Source organism: Bombus terrestris, chromosome 1 (genome assembly GCF_910591885.1).
Source record: "Bombus terrestris chromosome 1, iyBomTerr1.2, whole genome shotgun sequence".
In the NCBI taxonomy this organism is placed as follows: Eukaryota; Metazoa; Arthropoda; class Insecta; order Hymenoptera; family Apidae; genus Bombus; species Bombus terrestris.
The window spans coordinates 14,202,186-14,224,640 of record NC_063269.1 but is presented as its reverse complement, the minus strand read 5'-3'; the positions used below and the strand labels follow the sequence as shown (position 1 = coordinate 14,224,640).

At 32.7% G+C, this 22,455-nt stretch overlaps 1 protein-coding gene across 7 annotated transcripts in view; it reads right to left on the bottom strand.

Moving 5' to 3' along the window:
* The window catches only part of LOC100643722 (protein eva-1), a 324,599-nt gene that overhangs the window by 130,568 nt on the left and 171,576 nt on the right, over positions 1–22,455 (bottom strand). For 6 of the 7 annotated variants that reach the window (XM_048409136.1, XM_048409158.1, XM_048409153.1 and 3 more), the window contains exon 3: positions 6,618–6,835. In XM_048409136.1, the coding sequence (XP_048265093.1) occupies positions 6,618–6,835 (218 nt within the window). Of the gene's footprint in view, positions 1–6,617; positions 6,836–21,247; positions 22,297–22,455 lie in introns of those variants that run through there. The other variant, XM_048409156.1, reaches the window with a different exon arrangement.

The following is a 22,455-nucleotide window of genomic DNA, read 5'->3' as shown; positions in this document are numbered from 1 at the left end:
AACTGAAAGCAGGCGAATCTAGGGATAGGACGTCCGTTCGTATGATATTCAAGGATATCGCAGGGCCTACTGGCTATGCTAAGAGCCGACATAAATATTATGTCGGGTTATTTATTTAATAATTAATAATTGACAGACACATAATGGAACACGGAAACGATTGCACTGAAACCGAGGCGCATCGAGTTTTGAAAAAGGACTGGACAATCACAGTTGCTGAGTTGCGTAGTTTTCTAGGAATTCTATATACCCGGGGCGCATATGAAGCGAGATCATTGAAAGCCTCCGAAAGATTACAAACAGATAAATTTACGCTGATATCCGAAATATGGAACAGATTTATAAGTAATAGCCAGGCTTGTTACAAGCCATATGAAAATATCTCAATAGATGAACAATTATTTCCAACGAAAGCCTGATGCAGGTTTACGCAATATATACCGAATAAGCCTTATAAATTTGGCATTAAGTTTTGGTTAGCAGTTGACGTCCAAACAAAATATATTTTGAATGGTTTCCCTTATATGGGGAAAGATGAAACTCGATGCTCAAGAGAAAAAAGGACAAGATGACATTGTTTTCCTCAAATTTATATAAATCAGAAAACTGCACACTTACTGTGTATAAAAGTAAATCTAAAGTAAAAGTCCTCCTTCTAAGCACCAAACATACAGGTGTACGAATAGAAGATAATTATAAACGTGTTCCAGGAACTATTGCTTTTTACAATAAAACAAAGTATGGTGTTGACCAAATGGCACGCAAATATAGCGTAAAAGCAAGGAGTTTCCGATGGCCCCTTCAAGTCTTTTTCAATATTTTGGATTTGGCAGCGATAAACGCGTGGATACTATATAAAGAGTGTACCAGATCGAAAATATCCAGAAAGGAATTCATATTTTGTTTAGCCGAGGAATTAACTGAAGAAAACAAGGACAACATTTGCCAAAGATCAGACGCTTCATTTCTGTCACCTTCAACGTCAGAAGTGCGAAAAAGTTGCCAAGTGGATTATTGCAAAAAAAATAGAAGTAATAATTATTGTTTATATTGCAAAAAGATCGTATGCGGAAAATGCACAAACAATATTCAGTATATTTGCAAAAAATGTGCTCAATAGATATAATTAGCCTGTACTGTTAATGTTATTGTTATTTTTTTAGTGATAATTTTAAAAAAAGACTTCTTATTTATTAATAATTTATTTAAATGTGAAGCCTAATATTGTTCCTTTCAGACTTAATTTGAATAAATCGAGTTTTTAAAGAAAAATGCGTATTTTCGTTTACCCGTCAATTTGACGGGTCCCGTAGAGATAGGTATACCACATACAGATTTCAAAAATTAGAAAGCCTAGGAAAAAATAATTTTGTGTATAAATTCTTTAGATGAAATGATTAATTTACGATGCAAAATGGTTAAAATTGGTGCTATGGTTTTTGAGATATTTCAGTTCAAATTTCGAAATCCGTCAAATTGACGGGTCCCGTAAACCTAATGTTAACTGCTGGTCACATAAAAATGTATCTTCTCTCTACTGATACTACATGTATATTTTTTTTTAGTCATAATAATTTTTTTTTAAATAATTTTAAATCAAAATAGAAGAATTTTATTGAAGGTGAAAATTATGTACCCTCTAAATGTAAATGATGGATAAACGATAATATGCGAAAGAAATATTTTTACGTGGCAAGAGTGAAATGTATTGATTTGACATGATTAATGATTTAGATGAGTGAAAGAAACTATTTTATGATATTGAAGACTCACTGAAAAAAGATATTACTGGAAACGCCATCAAGAGTGAGATCATTGATCGAATAAAAAGAGCAATTTTATTTAGTTTCTTCAGCACCATATAAGGATCACGCACAATAGCTGCTTTCCAGAGCAATGGAAACGTGAAATACGAAATCCTTGTACGACTTTCCTGACCATTGGATAGCGCGGTACGAATTTCTATTGTGATTTTATCGATAAGTTATCGTCTGTAGTGTGTATTGAGACGAAAAGGAAATTATATGATTTAACGTACCCCTTAACTTTATATTTTTACAAAAAATTTTAAAATGATTTACTTTGTCAAACAAAGAGAGTCTGACGCATTTTCTTTTTTCTAATAGAAAATGGAATTTATTTTCTTTACTGATCTAAGGAAAATTAAAATAAATTAATGACAAAATTAGAAAATTAATAAAATAAAATTTGAATTTTTTAAAATTTAACACAATCATTATACTTTAACAGATATCCAATAAATACTCGATAGTAATATACATTGTATAATTTACTCCGCTCAGAATCGCAAATCGAATGCAGTTACAAACCCTCTTGCGATGTTCGTTCTACGTTACAGTTAATTGCACGGAAACACAATAGGATTTTGCAAACGACTGTAAAACCTGGCATTCCGTTTCATCCTGCTAATCTCTGTTGCGCAAACTAACGTACAAATTAATCCTTGTAACATTACAACCACACAAATTTTACATTTTCCATCTAAAATAAACGATGTCATTTTACAAAACTAAAATAACCTTCGAGTTAGACAACATCGTTTCAGAATGTTTCATTGAAGAAGTAGAAGTTACCTTAAGAAATTAAATTTTTCTAATTCTTATGGAAGTAATCAAAATGTTAGGGTTATCTAGCAAGCGTGTAAGAAAAACTTCCAATTTTAATATATTAAACTTTTACACAATTTTTGACGTTAAACTATCAAAACATAGGAATTCGATGCGCTTTTGCGATATTCCCCTTAAAAATAAAAGCCTTATTAAAAGAAATACTGAAATATGGAAATCTAGAAAACCACACTAGAGTTAGATTAAAACTACGTTGAGATATATAATATATTTTTCACGATTTATTCTGTTTCAAAAACCTGCACAAAAATGAGAATCCTTTCGATAACACTATTACTTTTTTTTAAAAATGGCAGTCATTAATTCTTTGATCGAAATGAAGTGAAAATGAAACGACTAAAAGTGTAATTTCCGTTTCGCCCCAACCACGAAGAAAATCGAGGAAGACTAAAAAGCGGTCGGTTAGGTGTCGAAAGTGGAAAACGCGGGAGACATGGCTCGTTTTCCGTGGAAATCCACTGGTAATCGTGAGTCTCGTCGCGGGCGAAACAGAGCGGAGTCAGGTCGAATAAGCGGACGAAAGAGGCGCGAGGAGATGGCCGCCATTTAAAATCCACGTTCGAAAAGATAATGGCAACTGACCTGAAAACGACACTCCGCTATTTCGTCGAGTGTGCCAGCGACCGACTTATTCGAGAGGGAAGAGGAAATGCGGTTTCAAATGTTGCTCTTTCCGCAACACGACGAAACGAATGATAATGTACAAAAACGGTTAACGGTGTATTGTACAGAGATAGAAATTTATTTCGTTGACTTTTGAAGACGTTAATTTACAAAGAATTTTAAGGATATAAAGAAATCTTTTCTAAGGATAGTTAATTAGAAGATAAAATAGTTCTACTGTCTGTAGATAATGAAAGAATTAATTCCAAATTGAGTGGACAAATTGGATCATCAGTGAACCAAGCGAAATTTCACCCTTTAATTTCTTTCTTCTTTCTTACTTCTATTGAAAAAGCTTCTGGTATTTGGTTCAACAAGTGATTGAATGTAACAAAGATATTGATAAAAGTACTTAAAAAATGTTGTTGAACTTTTAATTTCTTTCCTTCGAATTCCTATTGTCATGGAAAAATGTTTCTAATATTTGGCTCCATGGTTGTTTGTATGATATAATAGAAACATAAGAGAGACTAAAGCCGCACTTTTAACTTTATTCATTATTTTGCAACATTATTTCTGTATTTTTATGGTAAACAAAGGGTTAAGAATGCAAGCGAATGTAGGACATGCTGCAACGTTCAAGAATTGAAAACATTCCAATCGAGTGATCTTTAAGACTTTCAAAGTAGTTATTATGCACTTCCGTAAACAAGGTGATCAAGACCTGAGCCGATTTAAAAACAGGAACGACGATATAAAACGACGATATAAAGGAGGAACAAGTTAACTAGAAATAATCATGCTCTTCTGTCGAATTCTTGATATTCTTTCATATTTCGAGTCTATCTTTCAGTTATCAGCACTATTTGTCATCAAATTTTTTAGAAGATACGCTTCACCTACCGCAACGATCTTTAAGAATTCTTTTATACCAGTTTACTTAAAGCATAATGAATCTTAACCAACGGTCTTTAACAAAATTATTCAAAGAATTAATGAACGAAATTGTATAAGCATCCACAGTTTATTACATTTAAATAACAACGAGAATACATTTATATGACGTAAAAGATACGTCATTGGTTGAACTGCGAACGAACACTACATAAAACACACAGTGTACCACCAGTTTCAAACGTGTTAACCTAAACCTACTTCTAACGAAACCGATCCAAGAAATCCTCAACTCTCCAAACAGAGCGATGATCGAAGAAAAAAAAACGAAGAAGGAGAAAGGTTGAAAGTATCGTACAGACGCAACATAGTAAATAAATACACGATTCGACTAAAGCTTGATCCGAAATCCTAACGATGAAAGGGTTTCGGTGGAAATCTTTTTCGGAGGCGTAGCGAGGGCACGAAAGCTTACAGACCTAAGCAGAAGTTACGACGGTTGAGCTGCGTGCAAGGGTTAACTCGGCAAAGTGGATACGGTTTACGATTCCTTCCGGCTCGATTTCTCGCTCACCGGAAAGAGATCCTGGTGCTAAGGCAATCGTCTGCGTCCTCCTACCGGATTAGAAATCAGAATTTCGCAAGAAACCGATAAATATAAGATGACACATAAAGTTTCGCGGGAGGGACGGTTGCGAGTTTTAACTTTCAAGGACCGGATCACGGGTTATCCGATTCGTAATGTTTTACGACGATCCGATACTTTTGAAGTTACTGCTCCGTGAAGTTTCTCCGATATCGGAAGATGGATGTGGGAATTATTTCAGACATATTTCGGAGTAAGGCAGAAGTTAATATGCAGTGTGTCACATTTGATTTTCACCTTAAATGGCTCTCATCGCTTACATATTCAGTGTCCAGTAGGGATCTTTTTCATGTTAAATGCTCAATGGTTTTGGATAATTTTTAAGTAAAGAAGTGCAAATCTTTTTATTGTGCAAGGTTGATTTGGAAATAAAGTATTAGATACTAATGATTTTAAATAGAACACTCAAAAAGAAATTATAGTAGAATAGTTTTATATTTTGAGAGATATTATAAAACACAAGAATGTTTGGAAATTATGTTCCGAAATGTTCTGAAAAGATTCTTTCGTTTTATAAGGAAATAATGGATGCACAACATTTTCCGTTTTATATTATTTTATCGAATTATGTATGATCCATTTTGTTCTATCAAGATAAAGATTACAACGTTTGACAGATTAGGTTTCATGATTGTATAAAGATGCGTTATTGTAAAAAACGTGTCTGTAAAAGAAAGACACTTTTCGGACAATCTAATACATGTTTGTGAAGAGTTAATATCTAAAGTAATATCAATAATTGAAAGTAAGTAAAAGATAAACTTTATTCTTAATGTATAAAATTTCATTCCTTCCATAAAATATTTAATTTTCTTTAATCAACTTCAGCTTGTTTAATATCGGCATATATAGAAATAGAATATCCGTTCTTAATAAATATTACTAGTAGTTATCCACTTAACGTCTTCGAATCTGTGGTCAGAGGTCCAATTACCCGTGAAAGAGTAAAGAGCGAAAGTACAACTTTTAGTCGATGATGTGACGTACAAGCACAATTTAAAGTTGGTAAAATCAAACATTAATTAGCAAGTTATGGGAAGTAATAATATAGAACATTCGATATACGAAGCTTCGTAACGCTGATGATGAAAGCCATGCGTCGATCGTAGTTTAGATCCTACTTTAACATAAAGTTTCGCTATGCTAACGTGGTTTTAGTTAACCACCGACTTATCTTCATCACACGAATAATAATCATCTATAATATTGTATGCACAGAAGATGGTAAAGATGAGTCCACACATCGTAAATGCGATAACATAAAGTTACCTATTTATAAACGTTAAGTGCGATAAATGCAAATGAATAACAAAATAAAGAAATATGTAAAGAGGAAGAAATAGAGGGATTACATAATTACATAATTACTATTACACAATTACTCTATTCTTATATATAAAGATTATTGCTATATTTCTATCTATATTTTATTGTTTCTATTAACTTTTACCCATTTCTGTTAATCTCAATTAGTTTGCAGCGCTATAACATTATTTTTCCCATGTTTATTTAATTAGTAACTCGTTTTTATCATTTTCGCAGCACTAATTCCTGTATTTTTACTTATTTTTACTAATTTCGATCATTTATTTATTCGACTCGATTATTTATTATTAATTTTTCAACCTCAATCAATTTCCATCAATCTTTATTATTTTAAGATACTGTAACATATGAAAAGATTAGAGCTATTATTTCTCTAATAGATCAAAGAATAGAAGGTACGGAAGATTCGATTTGATTTCTTAATTGGCACAAGAGGTTCGTTCCTTCTTCAAATCGTTCAACGACAGAATTATTTAAAAAGTTGCCTTCTAGACACATACCTGTAGCGATTGCGGCCAGATACAAGTCTGATTCGTTTGTCTGTCCCCAATGTACATGGATGAATCAGAGGAACTACACCTATCGGTTCCATTTGCCCCTGCTCTACCATATTGAGCTAGAACGACAGAGATGGTGGTACCTAGTGGACACTTCAGTGTCATCGACTCCTCGTCACAAGCTGCGCGCTGATAGGTTTTCAGGGTGCCTAATAACAAGGCTGTTACGTTAAACAACATGTTTGTGCAATGTAAGATGCGATGTAAGATGCAAAAATGGAGATTATTTATCGAGGAAAGAGAATTGAGGAAGAGAAATTATAAAAGAAATTGTTGATGAAATTTTTCAGTCAAAAAATCAGAATAAAATAATTTATTCGGTCAATTAGGAAATCGTGTTATTTGTATGGGATTAAAGAGATATTTCAATCATCGATGACAATGAAATGTAAGATAATAATAAATGTGAAGCACATGATATTCAAATATGAAAAGATAGAAAAAAGATACAAAACAAGAGATGAAAAAGTTGCGCGAACAGATATACGAACGAAAGAAAGGACGAAAGGGCAGTGAAATACATAGAAACGATCGAAAGGAAGGAACCACCGACAGCGTGGATCGATTGATGACCCGTTACAGTGTCGCCGCAATGGTGATTAGTTCCGGGGGATTGGCGGTAATTAACGAGTGGATCAATCGAGGATCGGTTGAATGGCGATGTATCGATGACACCCGCCAAAGCAGTGTCGTTTCGTTTACACGCGAAATACAAGCCAGTCGGGATGAACAACGGACCACATTTGTGAAGTTCAACGGCGAGTTTGCGCACGGAACCGCACACGTTACCGCGTTTCAGTCAAACCGATCGGTATCATGATCGACGTCGAGAAGAACGACAGGGCGAATCATTTATAAAGTTGTTAATTTCGTTCCATTTTTTTAAATAATTTTTTTTAAAAGAATCGTGTGTTGATGATGTTGATAAAAGTTTCATCATTGAATAAGTATGATAATAGAAATTTTATAGAGAAATGAATAGCGTTATACAGAATGTATAGATTGTTAGTACAACAATTGCGCAGAGAGAATGCATAGTAGTTATACAGAAACAATGGCGTTAGTAGGCATAGTAAATAGTGATGGATTGTGTGGGTCCGAAGTTGAGGCGAAATAATGAATAAAATTTATAATAATATAAAACAAATTTGATTTTTTCATAGTAAAAATAATAAAACGCGAGATAGAAAAAGTTTATATTACAAAGATAGCGAAGTAGACGCAAGTATAGGAAATAGCAATTATAAAACCAAAGCAACAACATTCAAAAAATGAAGAAAACATAATGGTTGAGACATTATGGCGATAAAAGACATTGTTTTAATAAAAATAAAGACATCAGTTGCAGAATATAAGATATAAATTAAGCAGAATATAAGAAATGTTTCATAGTTGAAAGCGTTTAGGGATACATTACGCGGAGCAATTAAGTCGTTGACCCAACAAGATGTTCAACAAAATGTTAGTGTATCAGTACAGTCACCGTGAACGTGGTTTGTTAGCATGCCAATGTGGTTACCATCAGCATGATTTATTAACGTGTCATTGTTGTCACCGTTACCACGATGTACCAGGCATTGTGGTCACCATCGGTGCGATATACCGCCACGTTATCGTGGTTACCATCACCAGAGTTAATCAGTGCGTCGTTGTTACCATACGAATTGTTACGGTGTCGTTGTTCCAACCGCCACCATCGCCATCACCAAAGTCGTCGTAAATGACCAATAAAATGAAGCAGTCCGATGGAAAGCATGAAAAAAGAAATAAGAAAATTTCTGTTAGCTACACATCATTATGTATAATACTTGTAAAATGTAATGAAATTAATTGTTCATTTTAAAGAGGTAATAAAATATTAAGGTAAAATACATTTGTATTTTACCGTAATATATTTATATACATATATTTATGTATTTCCCATTGCATTTTTTATCGTTATGAAAAACTAATAAGTAATTCTAGAAATAAGGGTGGCAGAAATGTTTTTAAAATTCTTTATCAATTTTGCAACAGTGTATGATATTCGTTACTTTTATAATAAGAGAAGTTGTATATTGTATATTTTTTTAATCATGTGTGTATCTGTATCGGTCTCTTTATTTTCAATATAATATGACTGACATAAAAATCATTTTTGATAAATCCTCGAATTTTTATATAAATATCTTGATTAATCTAAAAGGTACGTTTTTAATAAAATCAAACAATTTATATAAAGATAAATATCACCGTTTCAATAACACGTCATTAAAATTGCAGGTGCGTATCTTAGTTAATTCTCCTATTAATTTAGAAAACAGTTTTTTTAACAGAATCATTATTCACAATGAAAGCACCACGACTATAAAAGATTAATACAGTTCAATTTCACTCTCGTATTATAAAAACAAATGAAACACACGTCATATACCATCGAAACCACATGTAGGCACAACTTTCGGGATAATAAACTTCCTCCTAATTGAGCGTTAGTGAGTTGGAAATGCAAGGAAAATTTCTGATTGCTTGCGGAATTCTCGCGCGAACCACATGAAAGGGACGAACAGACGTGCGAAATTTCTCAGCTTTTCGACCATGTAGGACGGGAACCGATAGATCGATGTCGAAGCAGTAGACCCGATAATTCAGGTGGGACTAGACGAGTGCTCTTCGAGGAACATCTACCCCTACGCTTCGAACCCTCTTGCTACCGATCGTTGCTTCGCAAAACGTTGGCAAAGTTGTGGTGAAACGTGGCCCGAAGGCTATCGTTCGTTCTACGCCGGTAATTTCGTTTATGCGGGAGAAAGGTAAATTTCATTGCTGTCGAACATCTAATTGCATCGACGCATCGTCAGAATAAAGTACCAGATCCTCGTTTCTCTTTGCTTTATACCAATGTGATCGATACGTATCGTTATGGAGGTTAACCCGATTGCGATGGTATTTTCAGGATGAATAAGGATCGTTCGGTTTAGAAAGGAATAAATGGTTAAATGGTTAGAAATATTATTGGGTAATAGTTTTTAGACGTAACAATAAGATTATAGAGACTGCTTAATTAGAATTTTGTCCCATCCTTAAATTGGTGTTTCGAAGAAACTTTTTTAATTTTATGAGTTAAAGAGGTTAGTACAAAGGCACTATTAAGTTTTATCATTTAAATTTTTGAATTGGGACAACAATTTGGATATTTAGATCCGAACTTTGAATTTTAATCTTTAAATTTGAATATTGAAATTTACAATAAATCTGCATTTTTTTTACGTTTACAGTTTTTAATTTGCAGTGTTAAACAGTTTGAATTTACCTTCCTAATTAACTGAATAAATTGTTTTGCAGATTATTCTGAAGCATCGTTTTTCAGATCTTATTAAGATTCCTATTGTACAATAACTTATCCCTTCTTATACTATTCTCAGCTTATCGCTTCATCCTCCAAATCGAAAAATTAAAAAGCCTAAAATTTCATTCCCTACATCATATTTACTAAACAACTCCCTAAACCAAAATATCGGAAAGTACAACAGTTCCAATCACATGTCGTTGCATTTCACTGTAAACGATCTACGATGGCTGAAACTACGAACCAAAGATCGCCGATGCTTCGAAGCTTTCCACTATTGCCCGTTAGGTCTTTAATACACGTTATAAAGCTCACGGGCAGAGATTACCAACGCGTAATTACACGAAGCACGAGCGTACGTCTCAGAAACTCATGACAGCGGTCTTTTTTTGCCCAGAATCTCGTGAACGTTTCAATCCTTGTCGGGCTTCGCCTCGAGTTTCAGCAGCGCTGTAACGCCTTTATGAGGCTATTTTTCAAACTTGCAATATTGTGCCGCCCGTTCTTCCGTCTCATTAACTCCACACGCTCTTTACAAGTGTGCCAGAAGGAAAAAGATCGACCCCCATGGAAGATATCCTCGCCACATTCACGGAGAGTATCATGAGACGCAGACGAGTGTGGCCCGCTCCTGAGATCGCTTTTCAGGGCGATCCGACAACCACCAGTGCAATTGCGATCCATCTTTCGATATCTCGAGGATTTACCTTCAAATACCTTAGATCGTCTCGCCGATTGATGAGGAATATTTTTTTCAAAAAGCTCCTAATTTTTTATTTTATCTATGTCGCATTTTTTTTTGAACGAAGTTGTTCTGATTTTAATAGTCATTTGAAACACTTGCTTCGATGCGCTGCTGAATGTTTTAAAAATATTGTTTCACCTATTGTATTATTTGATTATGTTAGCATAAATAGGAAATAGGTTTTAAAACTCGATAAATTTTTGCTTATACGCCTTTTTTAATTTGCAATTCTTTCACTAGTGCGTTTCCGAGATTTTGACGAATCTCTTAAAATATAATTACCGTCAAGTTACATGATATGCATCAAACACTGATGTGTACATTTTCTTTGAAAACATTAAACATATAGAGCAAGAAACTTATTCCATTTTAACTATGTTTTACAAACACTTCATCGTGGAAACTTTTTTTCTTATAGAAAGTGGATTATGAATTTTTTCATACGAAAATATTTTTGACTTTTCCTGTAAACTTCTTTGTTCTACGCACGACTTCTGTTTCAACTAAGTACTCCTTTTGTTTTTTAATATCACGTATCCATTCGACGACAGCTTTTAGACACTACCTACCAGATCAGCTTGCTACTTTCATATTTTCGAGAACTTTAAACAACCGCAACCATAAAGGAATTCATCCTTCTTTTTTATAATTAAACTCTTTTAAACCATTCATTTATGGCGAAATATTTCTTTCTGCATTCTTTGTATTCCTATGTTACAAACCATAAAACCATAAAAACAAAGAATAATAAACAATATACCTATGTACGTATACTTTGTATTACGATGTTCGCCGTTTTAAAGATTTTAATCTCTGAATTTTGCGTTCCTCGTGACTTTACCTTCTAAGTAACATGGAACCATATTACTTCGTACATTGGAGCTGTATGCGCAGAAAAGTAAAAAAACAAAGCTCAAAACTTCAAACTTTGAAATTTATTACTTTGAAATTTGTTATTTAATATGTGAATTTTTTAAAATTACTTAGAATTTTCTAGATACTTTCAAAATTTCCTAAATATATTTCTACATTTTGAAAAAACTTTATTTCTTTTGTTCATCGTTCATTTTGAAAAAAATTACTTGTGCAATAAGTATATTTGCTTGTATAAAATATAATACATTACAAGAGTTCAATTCACAAATCGAATGAAAATTGTAGTCAGCAATGAATTGCAATAAATTGGGACGAATTTTCTAATTTTTGGCTTTATAGCAATTATGCATGTCGTTTGATGTGAAAAGTATTACAACGAAACATTCAGAAGTACTACGACATGGAACCGATATCTATTAGACATATTGAAAATCAATGAAAAAGGGAGACGAGTAACAAGAGATATCGATGGGAGGTCGTATCAAGCAACAAAAAGCATCGACAAAGAATTAAGTTCTCTTTGAAATGGTCATTATTTTATACTGTCGATACGGCGTGTACCTGGTTCTAGTATAAATTTCTACGATATGAAATTTGGCCTCTCTCATGTATGCGCGTAAATTTTTTTCCGAATCAACTCGTAATGCTTTTAATTCCAGGCTTCTATTTCGTTCGATGCTTGAAAATTAATGATTCTGCTTGGTCTCGTCCTCGAAACTGCCCACTATATTTTTCCTCTTTGATGTCCGGCTTTTTTATTCATTTTTCATCGTAAAGTTACGTCAAAAAACTCAAAGAGACTTGGAATCGAAAGTACCCAAGAGTTAATTAGTGTTTTAATTTTAATAGCGACTTAATATCTACAAATTTGATTAAATTTATTTTGCGATAAAACATGATTTAATTAACAGATTTTTTAAAATTGTACAGCCACTTTAATGTTGTAATTACAAATATTGATGTTTTCATGTGAAAGGAACTTATTTTTAAATAAGATATCTATTAAAATTATATAAAGCTACATTGTAAGCTACTTTATAAGAAAAAAACTTAAATTTTTGTTATCATAAAATCACATGTAACGTTACAGAAACATAAATACTTTAAAGCTTAATTCTACGTAGTCCCAACTACAAATATGCCTACAAATGTCTCACATAACTTTAACCACAAACATTCCATATAACTTTAACTACAAATATCAATTAAAGTTCAGTATTGCCAACATCACATCACACAGCTATACCGACATTTTAAAATCTCTTTCCATTTCTCACGCTCGCAATTAAATTCCCAATTCTGCACCAAAGCATACGAATATCACATTATAATCTCCCGTTGCAAATATTTGAACACTTTTATGAATCGTACAGAGCTGTACTCGATTAATCTCCGATCAAAATGCGCTCGCATGCAATCAATGGGATCGATCGTCGTTTCACGCGCCTATTCGCCAGAATTCCAGTATGCTCTTGAACGAACGACCCACAAACGTGGCCAAAAATATTTTACATCTTGCAGTCATTGTGGTACGCTATCCGAAAGGGTTGTATGCTACAGCTACTAATGTAACGCAGCCTACATCGCGTATGTGAGTACTTCGATGGAACAATCGTGCATACGATATTCGAATCACGTGTCCGACGTTAAAGTAGCAACCGAAAAGGTTTCGCGTGTCTTTGGAATAACTTGACTTCCGAGCTAAGCTTTTTATACTCCTTTCGACTCGTGTAGAAATTAATATGATATCTAGTAGAATTTGCGATGCTTTCCCTGCATTGTCCGCATTTGTGAATTCCTATAAAATTTCTCGGAAATGGTGCTTTTAAAAGTAGAAGTTGGGGTAAAAGAAATCGGACTAGAAGTTTGATAAAGAGTAGTTTTATACAATTCGCTGACGGCGAAGAGGATACTCTTGAGCCAAGTTTTTGAGTTAATTCAACAGAAAGTTTTTGAGATGATTGTAGTGCTTAAAATTGTGGTTGGTTTTTGAATAGTGTGGTTATTATCGGTTAGTAGATTGGAAAAGTTTGAATTTGTTCGTCGAATAGGTTTTCTTCTTCTCTCTCAGGGAACAAAGAAATCAATTTAATTGGTTTTTGGAAACAAACAAAATATTTGTAAAACACAGTATAAGATGGTTTATATTATTTTTAGGAATTTGTTATAAAGATTTTTGATGAAAATTCTTAACGAAGAATATTTGCCTTTGTTAATCTATAGTATAATTTATCAAAAATTAAAAGATTCGGTTATTATTGTTTTCTAAATTTCACCCAAATTTCCTCCTGCTTCTTAATGCAACTACAATACTAGAGATAAATAGCTTATTGCACAAAAGCAACAAAGGCAATCAAGTTACAATGACCACCACTAGGTTGATTTATTACACCAATAAATTCTATAGTCTCTTTTATGTGAATATCATTCGTATGAATTAAAGTTTGGAAACTAAGCTTTAGCCTCTTTCAGAATGAACTTCGGCCAAATTGTGTGAACGGTAAACCAATATCAACGTGAATTGCCGCATCCGAATTGGATATTTGCGACATGAATACAGTCTTTGTTTGGTAAAAACAAGGAAACAGCACGAAATCATCGTATCTTTATGCCTTTGATGGTACCAATCCTGGTTCATTTATAAAATACTCTTATTAACTTTGAAGCATGTTTGCGCAATGATAAGCGAAAATTTTGCCACAACTTTCAATACCACAATGAAAACGATATACCGCGTATATTTGTTGCATTTATGTTACAAAACGTAGTGAATCGATGTTACCCAGTAAAAGTTGAGTTTCGAATGAATCACCCTGTAAAACATGCTTGTACAATATTTAACATGTGAAAACACTGCTCGATATCAAATTACGTTCAGCTATGGAGGAATTTTTGTTAAGTACGGTCGACAAATTGTAATTTCAGAGAAAGAATAAAAGAGTGAAAACATTCTTTCGATGAAAGCATAAAATTCGAGTATAGAGAAGTATTGGAATTATCGACAGTAGAAGAATATCATTACGTAGAATATCAATTTTAGCTCCATTTCTATAAAAGTTGTCTAATACTTGACTATTATATGAGAGTATATGAATATTGATTATCCTAGCCGAATATAACCTTATATGCTATTCCAAATACGGCAGGACCTTCATTTCTAAACGTTCTATTATTCAAATATTATATTTCCTTCGTAATTTCAGTATTATATCGCTATTATTCGCGTTAGTACCTTGCATCACACCACATCACAAACATAAGATATTAGCTATTGAAACGAAATAGGAAATACGTAATTTAGAAGGTAGAACATTTTTTAAACATCGAACCAATTATGTTATAAAAAAGAAAAGGCCATTTGGGTAACTAGAAGCAGGAATTGGATGTAATTTTAACTTTTAATTAATTTAATTTTTAAGTTTTTAATGAAGTTTATTTCACTAAATGGACATCACATGTTAAAAGCCTAACTGCAGCAATTTTATTCGATTTACAATATAAATTCTAATTTATCATCCTCGATGTAAATTATCGTTTCACTTAAAAATACTTCAAGTTCAGAGCATCGAACCATCAATCACAAGGTAATAACAAAAAGAAGAAGAGAAACACTAACGATAGACCGAGAATCAGCAAACGAAACAACCGAAACGTCGGCTTCGAACGCGGAGCAGAACCATCCTTGTAGCGGGGGTGGTCTGTATTTCTGTTCTCGTTCAACCATAAAGCTGTCCCGAAAGATGTAAATACATAGGGTGGTACATTTATCGCGAGCGTATTTTCCGGTTGCGCCGCGATTTCAACCTCCTGCTGGCTGACCTCTTATTTCAAGTGCATCCTGTCCACGTTTTCATGGCGCGGGTCAAGCTGTGAAACAGCTCCGAATTTCTGCTCTGCCACACCGCAGAAAACAACGGAAACAGGAACGTGGAGGAAAGAGATGGAGGGAGATGTTAAATTTCAGCGTTGTTTATTCAGCCGAGACCGTGCTCCTCTTGGAAAACGGGTTGCAATACGCTTTTGGGGGTTGCTATGGCTTCCCCGGTTTCTCTTGATAAGTAGGCAAGACAAATTGGTAGTTTATGTGTTGTACATATTGTTGTGTGGACGCTGGTGGTCTTCCTCCACCTCCACGATAATAATTATTATCGAACTACTAATTTGTATGCAAATTCATGTTGAGAAAATAATTTAAAAAACGCAGCCTCGGTAGAAAATTGTGTTACTCATCAAGTATTGTATAATATCGAATTCCATTTGTATAATTTGTACTACGATTCCATATTTTAAAGTCGAATTTCATTTATACAAATTCTTAAAAATTCTTTCTGTAATTAAATAAGTCCAGATTATAAGCATAAAATTTTTCTCGATATTTGTTGTATTCGTCTATTGCATAGTTTGTAATAATTAATCATTCCGAAAGAGAATCAGGTTGAGAGAGTTTTAGATTGAAACCTCGATGCTTTTAATTGTATCTTGCGTTCTAAATAAGTATATACGTTTCGTACAGTTCTTTCGAATTAATAGCAAACATGTATTTGTAAAGATTCTTACCAAGTATGGATAATGAATATTCCTAAAACGGAGCACATTTCCAGAGAACTGATTTAAAAAATTTTATTCTTATAAATTTGAGCTGTGTCACAACATTCTCCAAACCTAAAAAATCTAAAACAGTTGATCTAATAATTCACAATAATCATATTAATTTAAATTACGTATTTTTTAACCAAAATATCTGTTACATCACACGAATGGGACGATAACTAAAATCTATTAGTTAATCGTCGAACAAAAGACTGTTGAGGACACTATAACGAAGCGGTGCAACGAACCATCACCTTATCAAAAGCATATAATTACACAGGTTTAATTAAAATGTCGCGTCACGTCAAAATATTGCTCGCTTTTCAGCCAATTTCAGTATCACTTTTCTACGAAAAATATTCGACGTTAATTGACAGAACGACAACTTGTTCAATGCATACACAGGTAAAAAAGCCAATAGCTTTAAAATAACAAAAAGAAAGCGTAGAAAAAACTAACCCAAAGCAATCAGTAAGTAAAACATAATGAGCGAGAGTTAACGGAACTATTTGATTGGAGGTTGTTGATAAAAAGCTAAAATGAGTGAAATTCCTTTCGATTTCAACAGGTTTCGATCTGATTTCGCGATAGAGAAATGAAAGGAGAAATTTTCTTTGAGATTTACATAGGATTAATCAAATGATGCCAAAGTTAACCCCAAGTTAATTTGTCCGCCGGTTAATCCGAGCTTTAAAGGGTACTCGAAACGAAAGCTTACCGTCGGCTTAGCGCAACATCCCTTCGATCGAAGGGACACCAGACGGTGGTGTAAACGTCTACAAACGTTGCGACGCTACTTAAGCGTATAGAATGAAATTGAAATGTATAAAAGGCGAAGGTAAATCTAATGGGAATTGGCATAATTGCTAGAAGAAATGTTTTCTAGTTGTTTATTAATTTTATCAGTTTTTAACAGAAAATTTTGAATTAATGAAAGCTAAGATTAGGAAAAATTTTATTAAGGAAGGTAAACATTGATGAAGGATGACGATAAAATTTTTTGGTTATTTATAGATTTTAGTGGACTATTTTTTTCTGTTTTAAATTTTCGTTATAAATTTTGAGTTAAAAAGACTAAAATTATAGAATATTTAAGAAAATATAAAAATGTTATTAAGTATTCTTTATCTTGCTAATTTCATTATAAGATTGTAATTAACGAGCAACAGAAAATATATTGAATTTTAAGAAAAAATCTTCAAAATTTCTTTAAGGATCGAAAATCAGAAATATTGAAAGTAAAAATATTACAGAACTCCCATGATAAACGAAACTCATTTTAAACAGGAAAATAACGTTGCATATAATAATAATGCATTAAAAGCGTACATAAATTAAAAATTAATTTTCGTCCAACTTCAACCTCAGCTGTAAACGACAATTTGAAGCGTTTCGTTCATTCTTGAATTTTTAATGTCGTGTTTAATGATAGCGTTAATCAAAATCATTGACAGCAATGTCATCCGTTACGTTGACGAAATTTTCAGGGGCCATCTCAATTTAAAATTTGGAATTTTAATTTGTATACTGTGTAATATATCCATGTAATATGTCATAGAATAAAAAATAACAATACTGCTGAATTAAATTCAAAACAAAAGTTGTGTGTTACTATCGGTAACACAAATTTTGCTAAAAAGATCATGAAGTATTAAATATTATAATTTAACAAATTTACGAATTATAAATTTGAATAATATTATGATTAACATCTCTTCCAATTTATTCATTTTCATGAATGAATTTGTTAAATGAATTTCATTGAAATTTCGATTTAAGCTAAATTTTAATGATATAAAGTTTCTTTTCTCTTGAATTTTAATTATTTCATTTAATTATCAAAATTGCCTCTCCTAATAATTTACATTCATTAAGCATATCTAAAAATATAAAAAATTCAAATTTATTTGTTTAATATTCCAAACTTTCATTAAAAATACTTTTCACTTCTGCTCAGCTTCTCCTTCAACAAATCGAATCCGTTGAAGTTCAAGAACCTCGAAAATGTAACTATGTACTGTTCTATGTACTATGTTCCCAATTCGCAAAGAAATTCGATCACTTTCATCGTAACGGAAACCGGAAGATGCGTAATACGAACTGGTTACGAAATTCATCGTACAAACCAGAACAAACCCTGTTCTTCATTTGAACAACTAAAACGTAGAAAAGATGCTAACCTTTTAGAACTCAATGACTCGTTGCAGTCATATCAATCTCCCAGTTTCTGCGGTTGAAGGATTGTCTCTGTCTTCTGCATTTAAAAATCTAGCTCGAAATTTCTCTCGAAATTAAGGGGAAAACAAGTTCGCAGAGTATCAACCCAGTTCTCGATAGAACGAGTTTTAATTGTATAACTTTGCGAAGAAAAATAGTGAAATGTATTTATTGTCACGTTGCACAATTAATAGAAAAGACTGTTCTCTTCATTAAAAATTAACGTAGGAGTTCAAGAATCTCAACTCGGTATATTGTCAATCTCCAAATTTTGTATAAAAAGATTTTTAAAGGTTTGGAAATTTGAAAATTTGAAAATTCGATGATTGCACAATTTGAATGTTTGAAAGTTTGGGAATTTGAATATTTTAATATTTGAAAACTCATACGAAATCCATAAATTTTGTAATTATTAGAAGCTACAGCGATTACAATTGTATATATCTGCAGATTAATATCTTTCAATCAACACGCTTGCAACGCTACGACATTAGAAAAATCCAATTAGTTAATCGTTTTATTGGTAGTAAACGCTTTCTACTGAGAAACTATATTCTTCGATTGGAACATTTCTAGGTTTCGTTCTTGGATTGCAACGAACCCGTGGGATGTAACGAGGTAGAACGGAAGTTAACTTTTCTATTTCCGTGGCCAAATGGACAATTCAGATAATCTAGTTAATGGAACAAAGTGATCGTTTGTTTTAACCGTGGCAACTTATTGTAATATATTTTGCAAAGTCGTAAGTCCACTTTATATACAGACGCGAAAAGATTTTTGTAAGAATCAATTCGTATAAAAATCTTTATCAAAAACCTGTTATTACATACATATTAATATATTATCAAAATTTCATTGGAATCAACAATTTTACGAATTTACAAATCAAGTTTCAGATATTAAAGAGATAATAATGCAATCAGGTCATTTTCTAGTAAATACTTATATAATGTATGAATATACACAATGATTATTAATTTATTGCAGGAACAGTTTCGGATTCTGCTGTGATTCTAACTATAAATATTTTCTTTTCGCAGTGCATAAATATTGATTGGAGGTATTCGTTTGAAAACAGGATAAATATTGACACCAGATGTGGGAATAGATGAACGCGCATCCTGTTTATTCTTCTATAGAATATTCATCAGGCAACGATCGAAAAAATACAATACAGTGTAAGTCGATTACAAACAACATGTTTCCATAAATATTTTTGCTGTGAACGTAGTTAAACATTGCAGAGGTATCAAAACTTACTGCAAAATAATTTCCACTCTTACAGGACTGTTCTTTTTTTCCATAACTTGGACAGTCGAATTAATGAAATCACATATAATCGGATTTTTTTCGATCAATGCAAACATCGTGTTGTAGTTGTATTATATACTATATTCATTAAAAGTTTGTGTAATTGTGTAAAATTTGAGTTTCAATAATTCAGACAATCTGGTGAAACATAATTCTATAAACAATTAAAATTAAACTATAACAAGTGACGTTTTTAAAGTTGTTGTGTCTATTAATAATTAAATATCATACTAAATTATGAATAATATCATGATTACTGCAAAGATACTTTAAAAATATAAAATAAGATACTATTATACGAAAGGTCTTTAGTAATGAGTACTCGTCTAAAATAATTAAAATAATTATTTTGATATTAACTGGAAATTACAATATATTTTTAACAACAATTTTCCAAGATCTTTAAAGAGTGTACAATTTTTATTAATATCTATATTTAAATATTTCAACATATTTCGTTATTAGGATCAAGATCTTTTATCTAAACTAATTTTCAAGATGTAGCTTTTGCATCATTGTTTAATTAATTGTTTTAATTTGTGGCATAATAAAAATGCAATAAAAGGCAATCGAAACATACATTGATGAATGTTTTTAGAGAGAATGTAATAAACAAAGATCTATTTCAAACGTACTCGTGGCGCGTTTCGTTTGCGATGCATGGAAATTTTTCGACAACATTACAACGATAAATATTCGCGATTGAAATTTTACCATCTCGATTTTGCACTACGCAGAAATTCACATACGTATGTCTCTCGGATAAATTAATTTCGGAGAAATTGAAATCAACTGCCGAAGCGAATGGTATTTCCCGATTATAAATTGACGCTGAGATTGATCCTAGCTATAAAACAATTTTTTCGTATAAAAACATGGAAATTCGAATAACTTTTTCTTTCCCCCTTCTCATATTTTCCTACTATCATTACATTCATTATTAATCATAAATTAATAGTACAGGTGAATATAATTAATGTTGTGTAATGGAACCAAATAGTACCTATATGCATATAATTAGATTTCTACCATAATGACAGCCAATATTAACTTTGCTGAACATACTTGTATATATGCAATAATTACAAAAACAAATATTCTGACAATTTTTTAATCCTAGTGTTAAAATAAAAATGGTCAAATCAAGGGATATTTAAATTGTAATTTACATTTGTTTAATATCGTAATAATTATTGAATAATAATAATATAAACAATAAATGTTCATCATTCATTGAATTTCCAAATAATTTATCAGATATAAAATGTAAAATGTAAAATTTTCAAAATATATACGAGTTTCTGCATAGATCCTATTCTTTTAATTATTCTTATACAAATATCAACTTGCGTAAGTATTCGTAATGTAGCAATTGTACCATTTATTTATACCATTCCACACAAAATTCTTTATACCACACAAGAAAGAAAGAAGAAAAATGTAATCAAGATTACAAAGAATTATACTTATTTCCTTCCTCTGTATTAAGTTACTCCAAGGACAGACCTGGCGTATGTTTCACCAACTTCCTCTGTGTTTCCTTCGTGGTTGATAATTCAGATTAATGCGTTTCTTCAAACAAAAAGAGAGCCAACGACGTTGCTTTCGAAGTCTGGAACGGAAGCGGCGCATCAATCAATTTCATCCCTTGCCACACAATACACAGACCCATTCCATCTTGGCCCTTTCTTTCACAGCAGCTTCTGTAGTTCTTTTCACCATCATCCCCTCGCCAAATGATGACCAAACCGTGTTTAACCGGAATTAAACACAGCTCGTTTGTATGATTGCTCGGCCCAACTCGTCGAATTTCGAAAATTCCACTGCGACGAGAACTTTCGATATTCGCCCGGTCAGATTCTTTCTCTGCGACGAAAAGACAGAAGGTTTTGATGCTTCGCTTTATCTCCTCTCCAGTAATATTGTCGCCTTCATCCCTTTGTTTCGTCGCCTGGTTAAAGAATAAAATTGGCGGTCGAGCGGAATTGCCATGGGAAATCACGGCCCTCCGTTTGGCGACAGTGGCAACTTTCCTTTTCAGAGACCATAAGATTCTTGGTTGTTTTTATTTCATTAAATAGAAGAATGAGTTATTGGCTATTGTGACAAAGAACTGTATCGTAAACTTTTTATATATGATATGATATTATGTACCGATGTATTAGGTCGCAATTTTCTTTTAGGAAATTATATTAGTTTTAGATAAAGAGATTGAAATGTTAAATAGTAAACCTGTAAGTTAATGTGAATTCTAAACACATTTGTGAAGTTTGTGAAAAATTTTAAGATGCAAAAATACAAAAAATACATGTAGTAACTTAAATGGGTCTTAGAGGAAAGGACAAGTAATAATGTTTTGATTTAATAAATAATATTCAAAACAACGAAATGATTGCAATGTTGTCGCACGTCTTATTATTATACTCGGCTCTCGACTTCCCGATTCACACTCTCTGGCTTCTGCACTCGCTCGCTCTCGCTTCTCAACTTACACTGTGTCCGACTTCTCAACTAAACTAACACTGTCTTTAGCATCCCTTTGTGTTTTCCCGCCCTATCGCGCATGTGTTCCGCAAACGCCCGTGGCCAGGGTCACGCAGGCCTTTTCCACAAAACTATTCACTTGAAAGGACCTCTCGCTACATCGTTTATGGTTCGGCCGATATCTTAGGCCTTTTTGCCCACGATACTACATACATATAATATCCAAAAAT